General features: G+C 52.8%; 1 protein-coding gene and 1 non-coding gene across 2 annotated transcripts in view; one reads left to right on the plus strand and one right to left on the minus strand.

Annotated features, from left to right (window-relative positions):
- Window positions 1–1,220: 1,220 nt before the first annotated feature.
- Window positions 1,221–1,292, minus strand: TRNAC-GCA (transfer RNA cysteine (anticodon GCA)). Its single transcript has one exon. It is a non-coding gene; the product is annotated as a tRNA-Cys (tRNA).
- Window positions 1,293–1,630: 338 nt separating this feature from the next.
- Window positions 1,631–18,743, plus strand: part of LASP1 (LIM and SH3 protein 1) — a 39,818-nt gene continuing 22,705 nt past the window's right edge. Inside the window, exons 1-2 of the mRNA XM_026114730.2 lie at window positions 1,631–1,783; window positions 7,570–7,664. Of these exons, the coding sequence (XP_025970515.1) occupies window positions 1,715–1,783; window positions 7,570–7,664 (164 nt within the window). The 5' untranslated portion in view covers window positions 1,631–1,714. The remainder of the gene's footprint in view (window positions 1,784–7,569; window positions 7,665–18,743) is intronic.

The raw sequence follows: 18,743 nt of genomic DNA on the forward strand, positions 1-18,743 counted from the left end.
GTGATGCTGGCTGTCATAGTTCACCCACCCCCTGCTCTGAGCGCTCTGCGCAGCGCAAAGGCACTAACTCAACAGCTTGGAAGCAAATAATTGGAAATACATGTTTAAAATAATAGCTTCAGTAAGCAGAGAGATATCCTGTTGTTTCATGGCTACAAAACCAACCGCCAGCAGTGAACACGCGGTTTGCAGCTAACGAGAGACAAGTCCTGCAGCACCGTCGGGCACAAGCAGCTCGGCGTGTTGCGGGGCGGTTTCGGCGGACGCATCTTCTCTGCGAGGGGATTCCGAAAGGGGACGGCTGCTCCCGTCCGTCGCCGCAGCGGAATTACCGGGGGAACATCGCAGGCCGCACTGCGGCGGGGACTTGCTCTTCCCGCGAAGGTCATGACGGAGGGGTCGTTTCCAGCAGGCCCCGTGCGCGGGAGCCGCTCGGGCTGCACGGCAGGGCCGGGGCGGACGGGGATGCGCCGTTCCCGGCGGCTCCGGTGGCTCCAGGCAGGAGCAGGGGCCCCGGGAGCACCAGCCCCGCGGGAGCAGCGGCTCAGGCATGCGCGGGGGGCACGGCCGCAGCGGGCCCACGAGCATGGAGTGTCCCCCGGCACGACGCTGGGCTGGCGAGCGGCCCCCGCCACCCGGCAGCTCCTGCGGCGCGGAGGAAGGAAAACCACCCCGGCGTCACCCCAGCAAGCCAGGTAAACAGAACCGCCTGGCTTAGTTTGGGCCGAGCCGGGTCAGGACGGGGTGGGAGGCTGTCGCGGGGGGGTCGTGCGAGGTGAGCAGGGGGAAGGAGCGGGTGCCTCTGCGAGAGGATCGGATGAGCTGCTTTTGAAGCCAAGGGAGGCCGTTTGAAGCTGCATCCTGGAGCGGATAAGGGGGACGCGGAGCCGCCTGCAGCCTCGTCCGACGGGGCGTGCTGCCTCCCCACGCGCCTCCCCACGCTTCGCACCTCGAGGCGGTCTGGAGCGGGGAGGCACAGAGCCGCTGCCGCCGGGGCTCCCGAAAGGCAGCAGCTCCCTCGGCAGCCTGCGAGCGCCGGGGCCCTGCCGCCGCTGGAGCTGTCCCCAGCTCGCCACGCGCTGCGGGATTTTAGGCCACGTCGCTCGCTGGATGCGCTGCTGCAAACGAGGGGTTAAATCCCACGCGGGGCTCGAAATGAGGGCGGAAAGGGCAAAAAAAGAAAAAAAAAAAGAGAGAAAAAAGAAAAATCTCACTTTGCGAGGGGGCACCCGGATTTGAACCAGGGACCTCTTGATCTGCAGTCAAATGCTCTACCACTGAGCTATACCCCCGCTTGGCCGCCGAGCCGCCCGGCGCGCCCTTACCGCGGCGCTCCCGCGGCCCCACGCGTGATCGCGGCGGCGCGTGGGGCGGCGGCGCCCGGCGGCAGGGGCTGCGGGCGGAGCCGATGCGCGGGGGAGGCGGGGGACGGGACGAGCCGGGCGAGGGTGCCCACGCGGAGCCGTGCAAGCAGGCAGCGCGTGCGCGCGGGTGCCCACGCGGGGCGGGGGTGGAGTTGCGCGTGCGCGGCCGAGCGCGCAGGCGGGGCGGGGCGGGGGGGGGGGAGCTGCGCGTGGGTGGGCGCGCGCCCCCGGCAGGCAGCGCGCGCGCGCGCTCCCGCCCCGCCCCCGCCCTCCCCGCGCCTATTTAGGGGCGCCGCGGCGCAGGCGGCGGCCAGAAGACGCGGCGGCCGCCGGCGGGAGGCAGCGCAGCCATGAACCCCAACTGCGCCCGCTGCGGCAAGATCGTCTACCCCACCGAGAAGGTGAACTGCCTCGACAAGGTGAGCCCTGCCCCTCCGTCCTGGGGTCCTGCCCCTCGGGAGGGGGGGGATTTTGGGGGCGGGAAGCCGTTAAGGGGGTCCCTGTGGGGGCTGGGAGCTGCCTCGAGTTGTTGTGGGGCTCCCTCGGGGTCTGCGTGGGGCCTGGGGTCCCTTAGGGTCCCCTCGGGGTCTGTCTGGGGCCCCTTCACGCTCTCTGTGAGGTCTGTCTAGGGTCCCTGTGGGGTTCCCTTGGGGTCTGTGTGTGGCCTTGGGCCCCTTTAGGGTCCCCTCAGAGTTGCTGTGGGGTCCCCTGGGGTCTATGTGGGGCTTGGGGTCCTGTTGGGGTCTGTCTGGGGTCCCTTCAGGATCTCTGTGGGGCCTTGGACCCCTTTAGGGTCCCCTTGGGGTCTGTGTGGGGTCTTGGGTCTGTCTGGAGCCCCTGTGGGGTCCCCTGTGGGGCTGCCCCTGTGGGTGGTGTGGGCTCTTCCCCTGTGGGGCAGCCCCACAGCACCAGCCCTGCTGCCTGCCCTCCCCTGGGGCTCCCCCCCGACCTGAGGGCTGAGCCCCGGTGACCTGCTCGCTTCCCCAGCTGCAGTCGGGCCCACTCGGGCTGTCCCGGAGGCCGGACCCCCGTCCCGCTCTCTGGGGCAGCCGGACGGGGCTGAGACCCAGCTTCCTGCCAGCCCGGCTTGTGCGACGCCGCAGGTTGGCGGTGCCCGTCTGGAAGCGGCACCCTCGGTCTGAGCAACTTTTTTGTCACTGCTTGTACCAGAGTTTGGGACGGGCGTGTGGGAGCCCCTGCCTTAGCAGTAGCAGGCAGTGTCAGGGACTCCCCTTTATGTATAATTAAAACGTAGCGTCTGAGCTTTGTGGCAATTGGTAAAGGAAACTGTAGCCGCTGCTCTGTAGAAATGCAGCTGGGTGTCTGAGGAGACAAAATGGAAAGCAACAGTTAATGCTTCCTCTTGAAGCTGGGAACCTCATCTGTTTTACATTAGCTGAGCTTTTTTAATCTTCAATTCCAATTGATACTTCTCTGTTCCAGAACTTAAACTTTATAGTTTCTTGTGCTGCCTGCCTTAACATGGTGTGCAAGTGCTTTAAGTGTCTCTTCTGAGAGCTTTTCCCCAAGAAAAACAAAGTATAAATTAAACCCATCTCCTTTGGTGCTGGAATTCAGGTCTTGTGTCTGGTGGTCAGGCCTGGAGATGAAAAAAGCACTAGTGTATTGATCCTGTGCTGTACTCTAGCTGGCTGCCTGTGCTTTATAGTTTTAGAAGGAATCCTTTGGGAACTAAACTGTCCTGGATAGCTGAGCTGGTCTCCTCCCCCTCCTCTTCCAGGGCTCTGGGATGACCAGTTTAGGGGCTAAAAAAAGTAACTTGAAGAATGCATGGATCTCAGCAGCAGCAGCATTCCTGAGTTTCAGCAGACCCTATTGTGCACATTTTTAACAGATGATGTTTCTTTCTTAACTTGGGAATTGCTTAAAGCTGAACCATCAGCCCTGTGTCCCAGGAACCATCCTGTTTGTCCAGAGCAGTGAAGTGGCTCTGTCTTCTAGAGCTCTTGTTGACCTCAAGCAGCTTCAGGGTATTTGAATTGTAGATAGCTGGGAGGGCTGGGGGAGTGCTCTGCTTCTTAGTGTTGTGCTACTTCTGAGCTGGCAGTTGTGCATTGCCACGAAGGCATGACTAACACGCATCCTGATACTGCATACTCTAGCTACCTGGGGGCTAGTGATAGACTACAGTGGTCACTTCATGCTTCAGAGGAGTCTTTTTACCTCTAGCTTGCTACAATCATTGCACGGTCAGCCCTGTAATACAGTGCTAGCTAAGTTCCTACTGCGGGGCCTGTATTAATCCTTCCTGGGGCCTCTGGCTGTTGTGATGGAGCCTGGATGAGCCTGTCCACTCTGTGTAAAAGCAGGGGATGTGCACAGTTTTATTAGAACTGTCTAGTGAGTGTTCACCTACTTGCACTCTGCCCTGAGCGAAGTCCAAAGGGCAGTTCTGGCACTGCTTGCCTTAAGTTGAACCAAAGGCGACAATGGTGAAGGTCTGCTGAGAGGCAAGGTGTGCAAGTCAGTGCCACTGAGCTTTCCGTGGCTGTGCTGATGTGCTGAGAGCCTGATGTGTTAGGTTCCTCCCCCCTCCCTGCCCCGAGTGCCCTGGTAGATAGTTTGGGAAAGTCCACTCTAAGTTTCTCTTCTGAGATGCACAGCAAATGAGGAAAAGCTGGTGCTTCATCAGTCTTTAAAAATACAGTACGTGGCTAGAGAAGTGAGACTGCTGAAGGCTCAAAGCTGGGCAAAGCTCAGCCTCCAAATTCTGATTCTTAATAGTGGAACTCCGACTACTTTCGTGTTGTCACCTTGTGAAAGTCCAATGTTCAGCTTGGACTCCAGGAAGTCGGTGTTATCCGTCTGTTGCCTGTTCCCTTCCCCCGTCCCTCCTTGACGGAGTCCTTTCAGCCCTCCCGATAAGATACTGTGTGATGTGGCTGACTTCCGCTGTGGAAGTGACATGTCCTGTGCTGCTCATAGCTGGAACGAGTGTCGCGTGGTTTGGTGGTTGTGGCTGCAACTGCTAAACTATAAACCTACGTACAGCTGATATCAGGTGACTTTCTAAAGCAATGAGTAGAAGTTAAACTAGCTATTACAGCAGATGAGTCCTGATCAAGGACTTGTCTTCAGCCCGGGTAGTGTCTCCTTGTTGTGTTGTCTCCTAATTCTTTGAGTCTCAAGTGATATTCACTCCCTGAGACTTGCTTACAGGTGTGGAGCAATAGCTTCCTTTGGTGGAAGGATGTCTTGCAGCTATAAATAAGCTATAAATGGATACACTGGTATGTGCTCTGGCTGTGAGCTGTGTGCCCAGGTGTAGGCTGCTGCAAGTGGCAAAGTTGCTTAAATAACTACATCTTTAGAAGAGCAGCCTGTTTGGATTCCAGCCAGCTTGCCTCTATTAAAAGTGTGGCCTGCTGAGACACGGGATGAATTGCACCATGCAGTTGTACCTAAGATCTGCTCCAGATGTTCAAAGCACTTCAAACTTGGAAGGGAAAAGGACAGGCATTAATATACTTGTGAAAACTTATGTGGAATTTGTCCTCTTTCTGGAGCATTTATAGTGTTGCTGGAAGCCTACATAACTTGTGTTCATCTGTCAGTTGTATGTTGCAGCCCTCCCTCATCTCATGATGATTTAGATCCTTGGAGCTAGTGTTAATGCTGTCAGTGGTAAGATGGGCAAAGCTGAGAGGCAGCAAAGTTTAAAGGTAGAGGTAGTTCTCCCCTCCACGTGCCATAGGTGTGTGCTCAGCCTGCTGAGAAAGCTTTGCAAGAGCCAAAGGGCCAAAATGCCTTATCCAATGTGAGGTAAGAATATTCATATATTGTTCTCTGGCTGGGGGTAAAGGCTCTCGGAGTCCAGCTCTTCTGCTAATGCGTGTTGTCAAAGCTGTCACTGGCTGGGTGACAGCACCAGGCCTTGCCAGCTATTCCTTGGCTCCTGGGAGATTCGGTATTCCTCAGAGGAAAAGGCTCAAGTCATATTGCCTTTCAGTTTGTCTCCGTGTATTTATAGTGGTATTCTGGTATTTATGCACAGCTATTACAGCAGTGTGAATAGCTGACAAGGTTGAAGAGAGATCTGTTAATTACCTCTAATGTGGCAGTAACTCAACTGAAAGGCTCTAACTTTCCAGATCTTTAGATGCTTAAGAACTCTAAAGGCTCCACTGCTGATCTGTCTTTAAAGAGTCTGAGAGCCAGGGAAGGAGGGAAATGATCCTGCGATGGCTGCATAGGAACTAGGGTGTGAAAACAGAGCAGCATGTTGATGCAGTGGAGAAGCCCCCTTGTACTTGCTGTGAGCAGAAAGTTCTGGAGGAACTGGTAAAGCTAGAGGAAGAGAACAAATGTGTTGCTCTGAGCAACAGAAACAGGCAGTTGTCCTGCTCGGTGAGTCACAGCCTCGTTAAGCCGCGGCAGTGTTTGCGCACAGGGGTGCGGTACCTGTGGGCAGGTACCGCAGGGGCTCAGGCTTGGCTCCTGCCGAAGGTAGTCTCCCTCTCGCAGAAAAGCGCAGAACCATAGTTGTAATGGTAGAAATAGCTTTTTTAAAAGAGCTTAAGACTTCCAGCAGGGTGGAAATCATAGCAACAACTGCCAGCTGTTCTCCCTGAGTTTGCTGACTGCATATTAAACTTATGCCTGAATCAATGTCTTGTGTGTCACATGGCATGCTTGTTAAATCTAATCTGCTTGGGTATTGTGAGATGTCGATGTGGCTTTCAACTTGCTCTCTCCGTAGGTTTGCAGAGCTAGCGATGGGTGGCTTGTATACTTGGCAGGTGTGGCTGTGCTGGGGGGCTTGCCAGAGGGACGAGGGGATTTGGCTGAACTGGGAGGCCCTGGGAGGAAAGGGGAGTCCTAGGGCAGGAGTAACTTGCTTGAAGTGAGTAAAGATGTTGCTTCAGGCTGTGCTTTCCCTGTTGCAATGCCCCAGCTTGGTTCCTGCCTGTGCTCCCTCCTCTCTGTGGTGCCCTGTCTGGTCCCTGGGCTGGTCACATCATACCCCCCAGGAAGTCTCTTGCCATCGCTGCCTGAGGAAGTGAGAAGGTCTGGTCACTCGGTGACTGGCCTTGGACCGCAGGGAGTCCAGGGGCTGTGCAGGCCTGTGTAACTGCAGTAGCAGCTCTGAATGCTCCCCATAGGGCCTCTTCCAGCCAAGGAAGCCACTTTGCTCAAATACTCAGTGGCAATGCTTGCTTTAAGAATAGCTCTGAACGTTGGAGAACAGTTCTTTACAGTTCATTAGATGTTGCAACCTATGATGTTGGGTCATGATCTGAATTTCAAGGGGTATCTATTAGTCTCGAATTTAAGTGTACTTCACTAGCAAAGAGAGCAGCCATGCTGCTGTAAGGCTGTGTTCAGACCGCAGACCTCAGCTGGGGTGTGGGGTAAACCCGAGGCTGCTATTGTAAGAACCTTCTGGGAGAGGATGTAAAAATTACCATTGCCACAACTTCAAGCTAGCAGCTCATCTTGCTTATTGCTGTCTCCCTAGCTCTGCCCTCTTTAAGGATGTAGCACTGGTCATGGCTATTGACAGCTTCATGGTGGGGAGAGGGAAGCTGGGATGTTTTGGGGGTGATCCTGTGTTCTTTGGGATCATGGGGTTTTGAGATGGCCTTAGCCACCCAGCTCAGCAGGCAGAAGGGCAGTAACTTGTGAAGACCTTTTAGCTGATGATGTGAGACTGGGCTTCTCATGAGAATCCTTCTCCATCTCTGTTTCCTTGGCTTGGTGTCTCTATGCAGCCTCACCTGACCTGTTCTTCTGGCTATCTCTTGGCTAACATCAGCAAAATGAAAAACAAACCCTAAAGCAGTAACTTTAAAGCCTTTAAACCACAGCTGTTAACTCAGTTGCTGATGGTCTCCTGGTCTCAGGGTTTTATGTTGTGCCTCTTTCTGAGTAGGGAGTCTTTCCCTATCCTGTATCTGGTGAAGGTTAATGAATAATGATCTGCAGATGAGAAAACAAGATTAATACTAAGTCACAAATGTTGTTGCCCTGTTCAGATAAGCTACACACCAGTGGGACAAGACTGTTTAGGTCCTAAACTAGTAAGAATATTGTATCTGTCCTCTAAGTTTTGCAAATGTTGTGGATCTCATCACTGACTCCTGCATGCTGTAGGAAGCACTGAATTTGAGTTGTGCAAAACAGGCCATGTCCCATTAGAATTGCAAGGCACTCCTGTTAATGCTTCTCTTGTCTCTGTTTCCAGTTCTGGCATAAAGCATGTTTCCACTGCGAGACCTGCAAGATGACCCTAAACATGAAAAACTACAAGGGCTACGAGAAGAAGCCGTATTGCAATGCGTAAGTCTCTGCTACCTGCTCTAGTTACGACAGAGAATGTGTTAGACCTGTAACTTGATGCTTGAGCCTATGAAATACTGGAGCAGCTGTTGGGCCCACCTCTTGCAGTTCTCTTAGATTTCAGGATGTGAGAACTGGCGCTTAGGAGCATGGAGAATCCTGACCTTGCTCTGTGGAAACAATCTTTCCCCTTTGCTTTACAGTATTTCCTGGGAGCACATGTGAAGCTCTGGCTGAAGGCCTTGCACAGGCCAATTAATGCCTCTACCACAACAGTGTGTGTTTTCCAGGCTTAAATGCCAGGTCATGGCCACTGTTCTGAGTTCTAGCTTGGACAGACCCAAGGTAGATAATACAAATACAAGTGGGCATTTATGTGAATTTACTTTGGCGTTCCCTTAAAGAGGAGTAAATGAGAAGGTGCTTGTGCTGTGCTAACAGATACAGTTAGCTGGGAACAGAGAAGTGCCCCTTGCACAGAAAGGAGTGCAGTGGGAGCGTGTGGAATGTGGGTATCTAACAGCCTGAGCTCTGCTGAGGTGTTGGGGTCATGGCCAGGTTGATTAATGCTCATCTAGTGGCACTTGTCCTGGGTGTTACAAAGGTAAATCCATCTATCTCAGGTACAGCTTAAATGTAAGAACTTTCTTCGCTGTTATCTGCTCAGGAGAGATGGAGGCAGAGCTGGGTAGGATGAGATCAGCTGGCTATATCACACCTCAGTTAGCTTCCCCTGATCTTTCAAGCTGCTTGTGGGGGCCAGTGAAGATACATCATTCATAACTTTTTTCAGCTGTCAAGAAGGATGCCTAACTGTACAACAGTAGGAGATCTCTGCTGACAATTGACTCTTTGATCTGAATAATGATGATTCAAAGTACTCTACTCTGAAGTTATTTTGTTACTCTGGGAGACCTTAAATGTGATGTGCAACACTGAGTTTGTTTAGACAGGAAGCTTTGTGTTTAAAAAAAAATCTTCAATGCTGCCTTTGTCTTAGATTAAGTCCTCCTTAGTTCATCTGCAATTGATCACTGGAGTTTGGAACTTAAAAGCTAATCCAGTTAGCTCATTTGTCTAAGTTAGTGACAATAGCTTTCTAGTTTCTGCCATTGTATCATGAAAGCTAGTCCCTACTGAACCATAGGTAAGTAGAACTCGGTGCTCACTTGACAAGTTTCTTAATGTCTGTAAAGCTACTTTGGAGTAGGAGATCTTTGTAGCTGTTTCTTATACTTTATCTAATTTTCTTTTGAAGAACTTAAATAGTATTTAATGCTTGTGCAGCATGTTCCTTTCACAAGTACTCTTAAACATTAATCCTGACAACATCCTTGTAAGAGGGATATTAACTCTATTAATGGATAAGATGAAGTAGAAGAAAAAGTAGCAAGACTATTTCAGTCATCTAGTGTCCTAGCAGAATTTCCCACTGTTGTAGCTTTTCTGTAGTTCAGATATTTCTGATACCAGAAGTGGACTGTGATGTGTCCAGGATAGCTGCAACTTGTATGACTTGGGATGAGACTTGTTAGTATTGGCTGTGTAATGGGATCTTATCTGCGGTGCAGGATGGCAATGGAGTGAGACGTAAGAAGTAACTCTTAGATATCTAGATAGCAGCACTATTTTAGAACTCCTGCTTCCAAGTAAAAACTGGAATTCTCATGGCATAAGAGAGGTATGTGTGGTGGTGGGGAACATGCAGCCTGAGGCAGTCACTGACTAGAGAATGACAGCTCTCCAGCACTTGCACTTAGGCTATCCAGGTCTCTAAAACTACTTTTGTGGCTGACTGATCAGCTTGGGGTCTGGGAGCTTGAGATTTTGTTTTGGCAAAGCTAAAAGACTGGGTTATGAGTGCAGGGCTGTGTATTGGAGCCCAGCATGATTCTTCATCTGTCTTCTCTCTGGGTGGAGACAAGCTAGTTATGAGCAGCAAGATTGTGGGTAGCTGCCTGTGATGAGCTGACCCTAAGCTGTGGACAGGAAGCAGAGGTCTACACCAAACCTTGACCATGGGGCTCTGACTAGATGCTGGCTGGATTTTAACTGTTTTGGAGATGTTCATAAAGTGTGTTGTCTTGTCAGGTGGCTAGAGGAGAGGTTAGGATAAGGCATCTCTCTAACTGCAACTTGCAAAGGGCTGCAGGAGATAAGCCCCCTCTGCCCCCCAGGCTCATCTTAGTGTCCTGAGGCAATGCTGTCTTCCTTCTCTAGATCAGGTGCAGCCTAATACCGCCTTTGAGCCTTCCCAGCACTGAGCGTTGGGGCATACGTGCCCCTAGGGCTGTCTCTGGCCATAAGGATGGGCCTGGAGTTCTGTTCTTGTGCTGTCTCCCCTCCATGCTGGTGAAAGGGAAGTGGGATAATAATGGGAAATTCCTGAAATTCCAAGGAGTGTGCGCAACCTCAGCCCATCTCGGTTTCTCAACCCCCTCTGCTCAAGAGCTCCCTTTGAAGCAGGCTTGCTGTCTTAACCCTTCAGTGGCCTCCAAGCCTCTCTGAAGAGGCAGCTGTCTGTCTTGACTCTACCCAAGGCAGTCCTGGATGTTCAAACTGTGTTGAGACCTCCATTAAATGCTTTGTTCTTACTACTTTGTATGGCTGCGCCTTCAAAAAGAAAAGGAACGGAGAGGACCTCCAATTTGCAGGCGTATGAGGCCTGTCTCCGGCAACCGCAAACCCCTGGCCTGCTGGGGGAGGCTCTGCAACCGCAGTGCCCACCATGGGCGTGAAGCGAGGCTACAGCCAGGAAACTCGGGCTTGGTTCCTTCTCAGCTGCTGTCCTTGTACCTGGGGCATGTGGTGCCCCCAGAATATCCTGGGAAGGAAGAAACTGCTGGGCAAGGTGAGTGTAGCTGACATGAGGATAACCCGGAGCTACCCAGAAGGGGCCCACCCTTTCCAAACATCTCTTACTGATACTAGAGCTGAGGGGCAACGTCTTCTAGCCACCAAGGGGAAGGGGGGTGGGGGAAGAGTGAGTGGGAAAAGCAACGTTTATCCTGGCAGGGAAGAGGCTGCTTTTCTGAACATGCCTTAACACAGGGTCTCCTCTGTTTGAGCCCTGGCCTTCTGCCAAATTCCGAAGCCTTTCTTCAAGGGAGCAGTAGGAAGAGGGCTGGGCTTCCTCCCTATCTGACATTACCCAGCAATAAATCTGTGTGAAACCTTCCAAGAAGGTGGATGATTAACTCTGCCCTCTGACTGCTAGGTTTCCCCCCATGTCAGGGACTCTTCTGCTCTGTGGTAGACAAGACTTTCTTCCTCAGTGTTCCTCCGCTGACTTTAAGGTACCGGGGCGGCTGCTGCTTTGGAACCTTACGTGAAGGTGGTGCTTGCAACAGTGCTGCATTGATCCTCGCTACCTTGATCCTCTCTCGCTCTAGAGTACCCTGGCAACTGGCAGCTTCATGCTTTGCTTAGACAGTCACTCATCATGCATCATGAATTAGTGCCTTAAATCCTCTCTGAGAGCTCAAAGCAGTGTATTTGGTCTAGGGAATCGGCATCTTCAGAGGCATTACTGGACAGCACTGCTACTTAAAATGCAAAGAGCAGCTCGCACACGCCTGGGTGTGGAGCTCTGAGCTGGAGCACAGTGAGAGCAGTATCCAGGCAGCAGTGGGCAGGAGTCCCCTCTCCCTGTCACAGGGGAAGAGGATCTCTGCCCTGTCTGGGCTACGAGATCGTTCTGCTCATGTCCCCCCAGAGGGGCTACCTAGATGAAACCCAAGGCCAGACCTCGTTTTGGAGCTGTGGGTTTTTCTGAATTGATGCTGATACAGATGCAGTTGTCCTGTTGGATGCATCTCAGTCCAGAAAGCCCTGCTCTCCCCGCACATGTGCATCTCACACGGGGATCCTGCTGCTGGAGCACGGCTAGTCAGAGGGGCTGTCTGCCATCTGCACTCCCCACAGAGCTGTATGGTTTTTCTTCTCTTTAACTTCTTGAATGCTGCAGACTAGCTGGCAGGAAGTTAATGGCCTACTTGCTCAGCAATGCCTCCTCCCCCACCAAGAAGACAGCGCTTGTGTTGGCGGCCTAGCCTTAAAAGCACAACATCCTCTGTTTGAACTTGCGTGATGGAGGTGATGCTGTTGGCAGAGCCCTTCCTGCTCACCTTTGCTGTAGTCCTGGCTCAGCAGCCTGCTATTCCAATACTGTGCACAGAAGGAAAATGCTGCACTGCTGTTCTCCACATTCCCTATGCTAATGGGGGGGCTTTTCCCCCCCTCAAAAAGGGGCTAACTGATATGCAAGGCTGCCAAAAATACCTTACGTAGGTGTGTCAGAAGGGTCTCTATCCCTCCATCTGCTGTGCTTGTGACTTTGGTATTTCTCCAAGCAATCAACTTTCCTTGCGAGGAAGCCCCACCCAACTGGCTGCTGCTGGGGCTGAACGTGTCCTGGGGGATCGGACTCGCGGGCCTGGCATTCCTCTGATTCTGGGTTGGTGCGAGCAGCTCGGCAGCAGCCCTTGCCTAGGTCTACCTAGCATTGACATCCGAGTAGTGCTTGGGCTCTGGTGTCTCTGAACGGGAGCCCTAAAGACTTTAATTCCTGGTAACAACCCTAAAAACCTCCCTAGCAGATTTCTCAACAGTAACTTGATCCTTGCCTTTCCATTCAGAGCAAGCTGCTTAATACCTCTGGGGCTAACTTTTTGCTTGGAAAAAGTTAGCAAGTGGCAGGCAGAGCTGCTCCGAGTTTCACAACAAGCCAGTGATCTGTTCTTGGCATTCCTCGCCACTCCATCTGGTAGCTGCCTACTACATTAATGGAGTGATCCTTCCAAGTTTTTTTTGGGGGGGGGAAGGGGGGCAGGAAGGGAAGGAGGAACAACTGTGGTGCTGGGATGGAGTCCAGGTGTTTATCCGATGCTTTATTTGCGCTGAATTTCTGGATGAGAATAACTGTCTTTCTGTCTCCGTGTGCACGCTTTGCATACCGCGGTGCTCTGAACAGACATGGCTCTTTGTCTCGGTGTAAATGAAAGCTGGCCTTCCCATATGTTGTTGTGGGGTGGAGGACCCCAACACACATGGCTTTGAGGAGAGACAGAGGAGCAAGGGAATACAAATACTCTTGTTCCACCTCTGGTGGTGGTTGGGGGAAAAGCTTCCTGATTCCCTCTGGAGGAGAGGGGATGAGATGTATGGAAAAACTCTCCTGAGTAATGTCATGATTTAATGGTTGGGAGGCTGCAAGGGCTGGAGAAGCCTCTCTGGGGTGGAGCATCTGTTCCCTGAAGTGTCTGGGAATGACTTACTCCAAGTGCTGTCTGTACACCCAGACTTCATGGAGAGACCCCCCCTCATCAAAGCAATCTAGATGGTTTGGGGGGCTGTGAAGTGCAAAGGCAAGCCTAGTCCAATCTGTGTTTGGTGCCCTTGTCACTTCTTGATTCGCATTGCTGCCAAGCAGTTTAAATCAATTATACCCCTGTATACACAATGTGAAGTACTTGTAGCTAAAGCCTACACGGAATTAGGGGGCATGAGGGGAAATCTCGCTGTTTCTCTCTCTGCAGGTCACTACTTCTTCCAAGCTTGCCCTGTGTTTGCATGCTGCTCCCTCACCATAGTCCAAGGCTTTCTGCCCCATCTGCCCCCCGGTACATGTGGGCTGTGCCAAGCCTCTCCTGGACTTAGGAGGAGAATGTGTGTTCCTGTTCCACTAGCTCTGTAGCTCAATCTGGTATGACTCGGGCTGTCTATAGATGTTGTCCTTAGTTATCATGGACCACAGTTCAGCTCCCTCCTGCCGGTGCTGCTGCTAGTCATTGCCCTGAGAGGTGGTGCAAGGACTTAGTCTGGTTCTGCAGCCAGGTTTTCTTAGCCCATGCTTTGATCTCACTGAGGGGGCAGACTATAAATAAATGTTGACTTTCCTAAACTTGCTTATCCATGCCTGGAGCCAGAAAGCCTTGTGGAAAAACCCAGCTCCGTTGAGGTGCCCATGTCTTTCCCATAAGTAACCTCGGGTTCTGGGTAGGGGCTATCAATCCCAGCACTCATCCCGGCCCTGGCTGGAGCCGAGGCATCGCCCTGTGAAGGGAGGGCAGGACAGGCCCAGCTCTGTGCTGGGGCTGAGCTGTGGGAGGGGGAGCGAAGGGAGCTGTGACAAACAGCTGTTTCCAGAAGTGACTGCTGACTTCACAGCTTGGCAGCCCCTCTTCTCCTGTGTTCACTTGAAATCTTTCCATTGTGGATTAAAGCAGGTTTTCGAAAACAAGCTGCTTTTTACTTAGGCAACATACTGCTCTGCAACCCTCTGGTAACTGCTGGCAAAGCCTTTGGGAAAGGGGGTGAGCCACATGCTGCCTGTTTTCAGTGAGAGCAGAGCTGGCTGAGTAAAGCACTGCTCCCTGTTGCTGCCCTACACTGAACACTGATGTGCTGCGATGCTGCGGAGGACCGTGCTAGAGCTGATGAGGGGGGGCTTTGCTTCCCTCCAAAGCACTGCGGGATTTCTGCCCAAAGTCGCTTGGGGAATTTTGCAGCAAAACACTCCTGCTTCTTCCAGCCCTGTGTTAGCCTGTTGCTGATGCGCTGGGTGGGCAATAGGGGAATCCTTGAGAAATGTCCTGAAAAGCTGTGCTCTGAGTTACTTTATTCCAATGCAAGTTCTGGGTAGGCTGTGAACAGATGCTTGGAGAAGGCGGCAGCTGCACACGTGGAGAGCTGGACCAGCCATCTTGGCAGCCTCTCCCTGGAAACGCTGGGAGGAATCGAAATCTCTCTGCAGCCTGCTCTTTTGCAGTGAGATGTTTGCAGGCCCTTTGCAAAGTGAAGGTGGTGGTGCTTTTCTTACTGAAGCAAGAATAGTTTATTTTAAAAGCATGTCCCCAAGAATCAGCAACTCTTTGAAAAGCAGGATGTGAACTTGTGAGTCTTCTGGCAAAGCAGAGTCTATTACTTCCTTTGTTTAACTCTTTTTTTACCAAAGCCTTGAGACAGCTGTGTGGAGGTGACTCACCTCCTGAAGGTGCAAGATGCAGCAGAGATGGGGAAGGGACTGTGTGGTGGCACCAGTAGTACTGAAGTTTGGCAGACTTGTCCAAAAGCAGTGGTACGAAGTACTTGTTCAGTGTCCTGTTACGTGAATGCCAGCAATACTGAGCTAGGGGTGATTCTTCTGAAAACTCAGTCATATCGCCTGTGCTCTACAGCACTCATGATTCCCTGGGAACGGATACTCATTTCCCAGTCGTGCTGAAGAGAGCAAGTCTGGGTCCTGTGGTGAACAGAGCTGCTGCTCAGGTTAGCTTTTGAGAGCCACATGGACGTTGCCATGCTCTTTATTGCAGAAATTTAATTATGGCTCCCTAGCTTGTGAGAAACTAAAGGGCAGGAACAGTCCAAGCACTGTCACTTAGCTTGGCGTCACTGGCAGGGTGGGAAGGAGGGTAACGCCGCTTCTTCTGCAAGGCAGCTCTCAGCAAATGTTGCTTCTGGGGCAGGACGGGGAAGCGATGGGGTGCAAGTGCTCCGGGAGACTCACGTTGGTCTCGAGTTCACATCGGCGGGGCGCAGCCTTTGCACTGCTGCTCTGGGTCTGGGGAAGGGAAAACGCTGCTTGGGTGTCTCCTGACTCGCAGGTCACCAGGAGCCTGGGCCGGAGAGGCTGATGGAGGGCTGTTTCTGACCGGTGCACAGGAGCAGGGATTCTGTATTTAGGTTCTAACGTCAGGTTCAAAAGCAGCTTGCTATCTTAGGCTTGCCTTTGGTCTTGCTGTTTTTTCTCATGACTGTTAAGTAAATTAAGCAAACTTTCTTCTGTGGCTGTGGGAGGATTTTCATGATGATGCTATGGGAAATAGTAAAATTAGCTAGGGAAAGGCTGTTGAATGCACAAAGCAAACAACGTTATCCCATGGTAATTGTAGGATTTGCTGTTAACGATGGGGTTAAATTTCAGGTGGCTTGGACTTAAAGTACTCTGATAACTCCTAATACAGGAGCCAGACAGCATCTATCTGGCCCGAGAAGACTTGATTGACCTGATTTAACAGTGCAACAAAAAATGCCTTGTCTCTCGCTGCCACGGGTGAAGCAGCGCGGTGCTCGTTGGAGTGCTTTGCAGAGGGCTCGTACGCAGAGTCTCGTTGTGGGCCATAAAGCTCTTCTCTTCCGAGGAGGAGCCGCGTGCGTGGGGTTTTGTGGGTTTCTTGGAGGCGGAGAGCAGCCGCCTGCTCTGTAGATGACACCTGTTGTGTTAGAGGTATTGCTATAATTAAAAAAGGGGGGGGGAGCAGAAAGTGCTCTGGGCTGTTGCCTCCGGCGAGGCAGATGCTGGAGGAGCCATCTCTTGCGATGGGTGTAGTCATCCTGGATCCCATGGAGCCGCAGATTAGGGGGGTATCTCTGTCAGCCCTGCACGAGGCTGCGAGACCGGCGAGAGGAGACGCTGCTGGAGCGTCGCGGCTTTGCTCCGTCACGTGTCCCTCTGCCCCACATACCCGCGTGCCACTTCGCTTAATCTGACGGCAGCCCCCTGTGGCGGGGGGCTGGGCGGGGGGGCATCCCATTTGTCTGATTCGTTAAACTCTAATCAGCCGTAGGACGGATGTCAGCGGTGGCTGCTATAAGAGACCTGAAGCACGAGGCAAATCTGCTGGCTGTGTCTCGGCGCTGCCCCCGAGACCACCGCGGCCGGCTCCTCTCGATCAGCAGTGCTGCGTTGTTAAAATAATCTGCATCCGCCTTGCTGATAAAACTGCCATAGAGACATGGAGGGTGTGACGAGCTGGGAGGTCTCAGCGTGTGCTCGCCCCGCTGCAGTGTCCGGTCCCTGGACCCCCTCCTGCTTCCTGGCCTCCGAATTACCTGCTCGGCTGCTGCAAGAGCATCGCCAACGCCGCGGAGTGCCAGGCGGATTGCAAGATGTCGGCCTGCTCCACATGGCCGAAACTCGGCTCCTTTCCTGCTTCGTCCCTCCAGTGTCCCTGTACCCTCGGGCAGGGAAAACGCACGGTGCTTCTCCTGCCAAAAAGCAGGCAATGTGGTTTGATCCTGTTTGATCCTGAGTTGCTGTGGGGTCATCAGAAGCAGGACCCGGGAGCTGCTCCTCGCAGGTAGCTCGCACGGGTGTTCTGCCCGGCTCACGTTTGCTCGTGAGAGGTTAATGTTTCTGTCTGAACAGCTATTACTTAGCAGACTTTACACAAATGTCACATCTGAGGCTGCGTGGGACTAATTATTTCCTTCAGTTTGTCAGAAGAAGGATTGTTTGAAACAGCTTCCCCCTGTTTGTCTTCCCGGCTGCTCGGGTCTAAAGCCTGCAGTGTTGGGTTTTGTTTGTTTGCTTTTGTTTTTTTCTTATGACCCTTTAGGGCCCAGAATCTCCCTGGCTTAGCTCTCGCCTAGTGTGGATGTCTCTCCCTACCCCTGTGGCTCTTTCCCTGAATAGCTCTCTACCTGCTGGGTCGACACAGGAATGTGAAGCGTTCCTGGAGAGGAGGGAGGGAAGGGGGCTGAGGTGGTGCGCGGGTGCTGTAGGAGCCGTGCAGGTGTGTGGTGCTGGGAATGGACCCGCCAGCAGCGGCCTAACTGGGGCTTGGATCGACTCTTGCAGCGTGGCCCCTTCTGCAGCTGCTGCGGGATGCCTGCTCCTTCGAGGCCCTCGGGCTGGGGGTGCAGCGCTTCACGGGAGCTGCAGCGTTGTGCTGGCTGTTGCTGGCATGGCAGGCACCAACGTCCTCGCCACTTCCTATTTCTGAAAGCCCTCTCGTGCCTTCCACTCCGGTCCCAGTTAGCCAAGAGGATTGTTCCGCAGTCGCAGTGAGATCTGGCATGTGGTGCTCATGCCTCTTCTGAGAGAGGCAGGTTGAGCGAAAGGAACCCTCCCCCTCTGCTTCCCCAGCCAAGACCTATTTATGGTGGAGCTGGGGGAGGGCAGCAAGGACCCATAGCTCTGTTCCTTTCCTGGCTCCTCTCTTGTTTCTTTAGCTCCAAGAAGAGGGTGAATTTTTGAGTTTGTTCCTCCGCCATGAGACCACCCCATGCAAGGCGGGAAGGATCCATCTTTGCTGTAAATCCCCCAGGTGCTGAGGGGGAGAGCAGACACGTCATTCCCACGCACACGCTGCCTTGCGCGCTCTCCCCGAACCCAAGGCAATTCACTCAGTGCTTTCTCATTAAGATTTAATTTATTGCTGACTATTACTGTGGCTGATTCTCATGCATATGAGATGATTTTCCCTCTCTAGCGTGTTCCAGGGATCTGGGTGTCTGTGTTTATACTGGCTGAGCAGTGGGAAGCACTGACTTTTGCAAGTGGGGGGACTCTGTCACCACTCCTAAATCAGGAACTCCTGGTCTTAAATACCCAAAGGACTGAAATGCCTTTTCCTTATCAGGCAAACCTCGTGAGCTTCACTTTAGAGGAAAAGTGATATCCAATCCCAGGGTAAAAGGTTCAACTTGTTTCCCTTTGTAGGGAGATCTGTGCCCTACCACTGGCTCTTCGGTTTCGTGCGTGGGCTCAGATGTGCCTCTAACCCACGCTGTTCCAGGCGAGTCTGGCGTTGCAGAAAGCAGGGGAAGCCCTGCCCAGGCATGGGAGGTGAAGTGGTGCCTGCCATGGTCTCTCCTGTTCTGGTCTTCCCCCAGTTTATAGCAGGGCAGTTGTAATGAGAATATGCAGTCCTCATCTGCTGCTGGGCTGCGGGGTCTTCATCCCTTCCAGTGACGGAGGCTGCGCAAGAGCAGCCTGAGGCTGCCTGGGACTCCGTCTCCTCGTCCCTCCTCCATTAGCATGCCCGGAGCATTGGATGCGGTTGCCATGGTAACCTAATGATTAGGCTCTCGGCACTAGCAGATAGTACGGAGCTCGTGGGCCGTGACTGAACCGTAAATGCAGCTCTGTGTCTCGCCGGTGTGCACAGCTTAAATGCATCTGCCCTTCACAGGAGCCATATGTCTCGCTGTACTGCATTGCTTTCCTACCCAGCCTGGAATCTGTGCACAGGCCTTCCATGTTTGTGTCCTTGGCAGGAAGAGGCTTTTAAAACGGGGATTTGCTGTAGAAGCTGCTGCGGAGTAGCAGGGAAAGCTTTCTGGAACTGCGGA

This window comes from Dromaius novaehollandiae, chromosome 22, assembly GCF_036370855.1.
Source record: "Dromaius novaehollandiae isolate bDroNov1 chromosome 22, bDroNov1.hap1, whole genome shotgun sequence".
NCBI lineage: Eukaryota > Metazoa > Chordata > Aves > Casuariiformes > Dromaiidae > Dromaius > Dromaius novaehollandiae.